Source organism: Lolium perenne, chromosome 4 (assembly GCF_019359855.2).
Source record: "Lolium perenne isolate Kyuss_39 chromosome 4, Kyuss_2.0, whole genome shotgun sequence".
Taxonomy (NCBI): domain Eukaryota; kingdom Viridiplantae; phylum Streptophyta; class Magnoliopsida; order Poales; family Poaceae; genus Lolium; species Lolium perenne.
Window position 1 is genome coordinate 159,715,244 of NC_067247.2, and position 7,798 is coordinate 159,723,041.

Sequence of the window (7,798 nt, forward strand, 5' to 3'; positions counted from 1 at the left end):
GGCACCTCACTAGATCCGGCGCCGGGTGGCCCTAGGAGCGCAACTCGCATGCGCTGCCGCTAGCTGCAGCTAGATCAGCGCAAGTAAACGAGGGCAGGGCAGCTGCGCACGGGGACCAGGAGCTGGACCGCGTGCGATGCGCGAACTGCGGCGAACTGTAGGGGGTGGGCCGCCGGCGCAGGAGCCAGGAGGGAAGAAAACGAAAGGACCAGCTCCTGTAGCTGCCGCGGCGCTCATGGCGAGCACTCATGCCTGGGCTGGCGCGTCGGCACGGCACCTGCCCATCGCGCACCCACTCGCTCACTTACACGAGGGATGCTCCGGTGCTCCCCCCTAAGTGAAGTTGAGGGGTCATATTGAGTTTTTTTTTTTTTAAGCGTTGGGCTAGCCCGAACCCATATCCAGCCCGTGTATACCCATATGTATGGATACGGTATATGTACGTGACGTTTAAAAAAAAAAAGGTGATCACGTGAGCAGTTAATTAAGATCTAATCCGCTTAAAACTCGCCGATCGTCGTGCATGTGTCTTCTGTTGCCGCGATCGTCGTGAGAAGAAGTTGTACTCCTCCGTCGTCGGAAACCCTAGCGCGAGCACGAGTTGGTGGTGGTAGGGTTGATCTTCCTCTCGGGAGGGATCGATCTGCCGCCGGCGCGCCGGCCGTCTCCGCCGTCGTGCACGTCCCCTTCTGTTGCCGCGATCGCCGTGAGCATTTTACTCCTAGTTGGAACCCTAGCGCGAGCCCGACGCATCAACCGAGCTGGTGGGGGTAGGGTTCCTCTTCCTCCCGGGTGGGATCTGCCGCTGGCGCGCCGGCCGTCTCCGCCGTCGCCGTTGATCGCTCCAACCAGATAAGTGTTGGCGAGCGCGGCTAGGGTTAGGGCCGGCTCCTCTTGCCCTTGAGCGTGGCCTAGCGGCTTCTTCCTCCTCGGACGCATCGATCGACCCCTGTGGTGGGTGTAGGTTTACTCCGGCCGGCGCATCGATCGATTGGTAGGTACGTACATGATAACTCACCTCTTGTTGGGTCATTTTAACTTGTGAAAGAATTTGATGCGGATGTACTGAATTTGAGATTTTTGTTGTAGCTAGGAAATGGATGAGACGATGTCTGTTGTTTGTGAGGTAGAGAATGTTCCTGGAATTGGAGTTCATGGAGATGAGTCAGATAATTCTAGAACGGGGCTTGGTAATGAATCTTTGTCAGGGAGGGAGAATATTTTCGTTGGTTCAAGGTCAGATAATTCCATGAGCTCAGAGCATGGGATGGAAGCAATTATTAATGTAAGTGTATTTGATATATTCAATTTTTTCATGGAAAGCAAATGCAGAAGGATAAATGTTTTAACATTGTCATGTTATCATTGAATATGTAGATGGACGACATTGACAATGATTATGAGAGAGATATTAGTGATGATGTTGAGTTGGATGAAAACAGCAATGAGGTACATGTAGTGTAATTGTTATTTGATATGCAATGAAATGAGATTACCATTAGAAAGTGGGAAACAGTAATGAGGTACATTTACTTGTTGTCTTAAATTTTTGCAGGAAATATTTGGACTTGAAAATGTGTATGACTATTATGGTGAATCCGACATGGAGAATTGTTTTTATGATGAGTCAGTAGTTGGCAAAAATTATGTGGAAGCAAAGCCGTCGAATAGCAATGAGGTACGTATTGGTTAATTTTTTGTGGAAACCAAATTTTTTTTAATAGCCACATAAAAAAATTAGAGTTTGACTGCTATGTTTTTATGTGACAGTCCCATGTTGATGATGGTGATGACGCGAACCTCAGTCAAGCTTGTCAGGCAGAGGATACGATAGAGTTGTACATGATGATAAAGGAGATGACTTTTCCTAGTGAAGAAGCTGCATTCGAATTCTACAACAGCTATGCCAACGATAATGGATTCAGCATCAGATTGGATAAGGTCAGATATAGCAAAAAAGTTACGAAACATAGGCGTTACAGGCGTTTTTTGTGTTCAAGGGAAGGTGAGCGTGATCCAAAGTTGATGACCGAAGAGGGACATAGCCGGAGGCTCAGACCACTGTCTCGATGCAACTGTGAGGCGCACATGACTGTGAAGCTGAATGAAAAACTTGGTTTCTGGTATGTTGATAGTTTTGATGACAAGCACAGTCATACGTTAGCAAGAGCGGATGAAACACCTTTTCTTTGGTCGCATAGAAAAATCAGAGATCATCAGAAGGCTGAGATCTTAGCTATGGGAGCTGCAGGTATTAGGAAGCACACCATAATGGATTCCATGATTAGCAGAAGTGGATGGTATGGCGGCGTTGGGTACATCCGACGGGATCTGTACAACCTTTGCGGCAAGGAAAAGAGGAAACTACTTGCGAAGGGTGATGCTGCCACGACCATAGGCATTATGCTCAGCAGAAAGGAGAAGGACCCAAGTTTTTATTTCGACTATGACTTGGATGAAGAAGGACGGCTGAAGAGAATGTTCTGGTGTGACTCGCAGTCTGTACAGGACTATGAGGACTATGGAGATGTGCTTGTGTTTGACAAAGACGTACAAGATGAATCGCTATCGTATGCCATTCATACCTTTTGTTGGTCTGAACAATCACCGTAGGACTACGGTTTTTGGTTGTGCCATAGTTTCGTATGAGAAAGAAGAAACTTATGTGTGGTTGCTGCAAACATTTCTGAAGGCAATGTGTCAGAAGAAGCCTTTGAGTGTAATTACGGACGCCGACTCAGCGATGATTAGGGCAATCCGCACTGTATTTCCCGATGTCTGGCACCGCATATGTTCTTGGCATGTTGAAAAAAATATGAAGATCCATCTCAGTCACAAGTCGTTGGGCAGTTCCGGTCTATGTTGTACTATAGCACGTCCATAGCCGAATTTGAGCAGAGATGGCAGGCTTTTTAAAAGATGGAAGACAGAGAACACGGAAATTTGGTTGAGGAGGATGTACAGGAAGAGGCACTGTGGGCTGCAGCTTTTTCTCGACAGAGGGTTTTTGGCTTGGTATGAAGAGCAACCAGCGGAGTGAAAGTCTGAATTCCTGCCTTCACCTGCACCTTGATGGAGAAATGACTTTGGTGGACATGATATTGCACTATGAGAATTGCATTACCCGCATCCGTGAGAACGAGGCACATGATGACTGCACGGCCTCACAGACATTACCTGTGCCCGTAACAAGCTGCAGGGATCTGGAGGTATTTGCTACCCACGTGTTTACGCCGGCAAACTTCTATATATTGCAGCTAGATTTGAGGTCAGTTGGCGGCATAGTGACTTTGGAAAGAAAGCTGGGATGTGGGTCTGAAACTTTTGTCGTGGCATGGCATAATAAACCAAAGAGGCAGTTCACCGTGGAATATACACCGGGAAATCCTAAAGAAACTATAAAGTGCAGCTGCAGGAGAATGATTCGAAAAGGACTCCCTTGCAAACATATATTCCATGTTCTATGTGTTCTCGCAAATATCTGAAATTCCAAAGTGTTGTGTTCTTCGTCGGTTATCAAAAGACGCAAGAAATGGACTGCCTCGCTAGGCGAACGAGTGATATGTTTGGAGTAGGTTGGTCAGGTACAGCGGATAGAATTGAATATAGCAAGGTCGGTGTGTTATCCTCGCAAGCTATGCATGCAGCATGCAAACACCCAACACTTTGGGCTCGATTCTGAGACAGTTTAAAGGACGTGATAGCAAAGGCGATTGAGTACGACAAGGAGGGTACGGTGGGTGCTGTTCCGATTTGTCTAAGCTCATTAGCAGTTGAACATGTGGAGGACCGAGAAGGAAACATGGTTAAGGTCCAGGATCCTATTAAAGTATCGAGCAAAGGTACACATAATTCAGATGATGACAACCGTCCCAAGTCTAAAAATGGAAGACCTCTATCGTACGACGAGCACAAAATTAAGTGCGGGGCTTGCAAAGAGCCAGGTCACAACCGGCGCAGCAAGAAATGCAAACTTAACAACAAGTGAGTGCCTACAAGCTGTCCTACTTACATAATTCAACAAAAGTAGCATTTTATAATTAGCATGTAATTTCCAATGCAGGTAGTACAAGAACTGTTACCATTATATATGTACTGGCGGCATCAGCAGTGGACTCATGCATCATCTTATGTTGAATGGCAACTCTTATAGATGTAGGGGTTTAAGTTTCAGACGATGAACCTACTGTTTGTAAAGTGGTGGATATGTTCACTCTGGTGTCTTTTGTGCTAATCTATGTAATCGTCGCGACTATTTGAACTACCTCTCTCTTTTTATGTGAAATTGTATGTTCTTTTGCTGAACTTCAATAATCATGGAAGGATTACTGTGTTTATTATGTTTTTATGAGTGATTTGTACTGAACTATGTTCTCTTTTTATGAGTCAATTAACTCAATTCTTGTAAAGCTGATTTCTACTCGGTGGCTTCTCTTTTATGTATCCTGTTTTTTTCTTCAATTTTTTCTATATTATTGTTTGCTTTCATGTTGGTTCTCTGTACTATAGTTTTATTCTTTCCTATAATGTTTCACAATAAATCGTAATATTTTCGATTCCATTACAAATTTGTGATAACACAAAGAATTATCTTTCCTAAATGATGTTAAAATAATAAACCAACAATTTTTTTTGCATGCGTGGATGTTGAGCTTTACGTGGTGGGTATAGCATGTCTTGGGCCGATAGAGTTGGCGGCCCAATTAAATATAAAGCCTAACTCGATGGGCCGTTTCTATTTAACAAAGTGTTCCCTAACTCGCTGTTAGGGTTCGTCTGTGTTGCCTATGTCTCGCCGCGGGGGTGATCGGCGGCTGCACGCGATCGTGAACTCATCGGATAGAGCGGATCCGATGGACGGCGACCACGGATGGGCGAAGGTTACATCTGTTGTGCATTACAACAGAGGGAAGATGAAGACTGCGGCAGCACATACCCTAGTTGAGCCGGTTAGTACCTGATTATTTGCTGTTTTATAAAAGAATTCTTCCATAACCCATAATCTGCTATGATGAAATATAGGATGATGACGAAGGCATGGTTCAGTTTGTTGATGTTTTGCCGCAGTACGAGTTTGATCCATTGTACTACGGTATTGAGAAGAACACAAAGAACAGGTGTGGCCACTCGGTGTTCCCTGCTCGCCGTGTTTGCAACGACGGTTACGACACTGGAAGACGGTTTTTGGGTTGTCCATATGAGGTATACTTTCAAACCATATAATTTCATGTTTGAACTTTATTTATATGCTATGTTTTCATATGATATGTTTTCTTTCAGGGAATACATACATGCGCGTATGTAGAGTGGGTTGACAGTGAATGGAAAGGAAGAGAAAGATATGTGATAGGGCAACTATCCGAGAAGATCAACAAGGTGCAGAACGAAAATGAAGACAAAGAAAAAACCTTGAAGATACAATTGAAAATGCAGAGAAAAGTGTTGAAGTCTAAGGACAATATTATTTGCTTTCTAGCAACAATGTGTGTTGCAATGTTTGGGTTAGTAGTAGGAATAATATGCAAGCATTTCAAGTAGTTGTTTTATTTGCAACATATTCAAATTAGTCAGGTGTGTAATTGGAAATGTCAAGATGAAAAAATTATTTCCAATGATGTGGTCATGTCAAAATATCATGCAAGTGTGTTTCGGTGTGTGGATGAAAAATTAAATGTGGTTTCAGATGAAATGGAAGTGTGTTTTTGTTTGTACCTGAAAAATGCTACTGTGTGTGAGTTTGTAGCTGAAAAAAGGCTACTATGCATATCCGTTCGGAACTTTAGCCCCATTTTTTGAAGCAACCTATTTTTCAACCTCCTCCAAATGTCCTCAAAATTTTCACACATGGTATGTAACAGAAATAAACATGGAATGTGATGATATTTTTATCATTATGAATATTTTTGAATTAGGATGTGGCGAAAAGGGTTTTATGGTGAATATGAGTCTAACTTGCACTAAAATAGAGAAAACACCTTGGATGGGGCCAATATTCTTGTAGAGTGAATGGTGCAGGCATGTGCAAGTGTGGCCTCACCCTAGCATGCCCATCTACCTGATTTACCCAAAAAATGCATGTTTCCGCTTAAAACCCTATGTTTCGGGTGTCTGGGTGCAACTAACCATGGTGTACCCCACAATATTCTTGTAAACTTAATTTTTAAATGTTTTTTATTAATAATTGATATTACATACATGGGAGCCTATAAAAAAAATTTGAGGTGATTTAGAGATGGTCGAAAAATTCACTTGCTCTACGACGGACCGTTTGGTATAACTTTATCCCCATTTTTTAAGCAAGTGATTTTTTCGACCTCCTCCAAATCACCTCAAATTTTGTAGACATGGTATGTAACACAAACAATCATGGAATGTGAAGATATTTTTCATTTTTAGATATTTTGGAAGACCTAGTGGATGCTCCATGGTTGGGAGGTGCCGATACAAGGGTTTTAGGGTCAAAATGGGTCTACCATGGCCTAAAACATACCCAACCACCTTGGATGGGGCCAATATTTGGCACACTTGTGCATGCTGGTGTGCCCCACCCTTTTTTAATTGCTCTTTGTAGGTTGGTTTTTGCATTCATGGTGATCCCATGGTTGGGAGGTGCCGATACAAGGGTTTTAGTGTCAAAATGGGTCTACCATGGCCTAAAACATACCCAACCACCTTGGATGGGGCCAATATTTGGCACACTTGTGCATGGTGGTGTGCCCCACCCTTTTTGGATTGCTCTTTGTAGGTTGGTTTTTGCATTCATGGTGATCCCATGGTTGGGAGGTGCCGATACTAGGGTTTTAGGGTCAAAATGGGTCTACCATGGCCTAAAACATACCCAACCACCTTGGATGGGGCCAATATTTGGCACACTTGTGCATGCTGGTGTGCCCCACCCTTTTTTAATTTCTCTTTCTAGGTTGGTTTTTGCATTCATGGTGATCCCATGGTTGGGAGGTGCCGATACTAGGGTTTTAGGGTCAAAATGGGTCTACCATGGCCTAAAACATACCCAACCACCTTGGATGGGGCCAATATTTGGCACACTTGTGCATGCTGGTGTGCCCCACCCTTTTTTAATTTCTCTTTCTAGGTTGGTTTTTGCATTCATGGTGATCCCATGGTTGGGAGGTGCCGATACTAGGGTTTTAGGGTCAAAATGGGTCTACCATGGCCTAAAACATACCCAACCACCTTGGATGGGGCCAATATTTGGCACACTTGTGCATGGTGGTGTGCCCCACCCTTTTTTAATTGCTCTTTCTAGGTTGGTTTTTGCATTCATGGTGATCCCATGGTTGGGAGGTGCCGATACTAGGGTTTTAGGGTCAAAATGGGTCTACCATGGCCTAAAACATACCAAACCACCTTGGATGGGGCCAATATTTGGCACACTTGTGCATGCTGGTGTGCCCCACCCTTTTTTAATTGCTCTTTCTAGGTTGGTTTTTGCATTCATGGTGATCCCATGGTTGGGAGGTGCCGATACTAGGGTTTTAGGGTCAAAATGGGTCTACCATGGCCTAAAACATACCCAACCACCTTGGATGGGGCCAATATTTGGCACACTTGTGCATGCTGGTGTGCCCCACCCTTTTTTAATTTCTCTTTCTAGGTTGGTTTTTGCATTCATGGTGATCCCATGGTTGGGAGGTGCCGATACTAGGGATAAGGTGCACGCGCCAATACAAACTTTTCCCCTAAAATTTGAGTAACAAAATCTTGATTATAATATATGTATATAGTATCGTTGGATTCACATTGAAAATACACTTTATAATGATACTAATCTAATACA

At 43.8% G+C, this 7,798-nt stretch overlaps 1 protein-coding gene across 1 annotated transcript; it reads left to right on the forward strand.

The window, feature by feature from the left end:
* The first annotated feature begins 313 nt into the window (after positions 1–313).
* Positions 314–2,613, forward strand: LOC127348710 (protein FAR1-RELATED SEQUENCE 11-like). The gene is made up of 4 exons (XM_071829224.1): positions 314–1,285; positions 1,378–1,449; positions 1,556–1,678; positions 1,771–2,613. The coding sequence occupies exons 1-4, from the start codon at positions 1,097–1,099 to the stop codon at positions 2,611–2,613; spliced, it is 1,227 nt and encodes a 408-aa protein (XP_071685325.1). The 5' UTR covers positions 314–1,096.
* Positions 2,614–7,798: the final 5,185 nt, after the last annotated feature.

Coding starts and splice junctions, on each gene's coding strand:
- LOC127348710 (XM_071829224.1), top strand. CDS start 1,097: ATGGATGAGACGATGTCTGTTGTTTGTGAGGTAGAGAATGTTCCTGGA. Junction 1,286..1,377: donor GGATGGAAGCAATTATTAAT/GTAAGTGTATTT, acceptor TTGAATATGTAG/ATGGACGACATTGACAATGA. Junction 1,450..1,555: donor TGGATGAAAACAGCAATGAG/GTACATGTAGTG, acceptor AAATTTTTGCAG/GAAATATTTGGACTTGAAAA.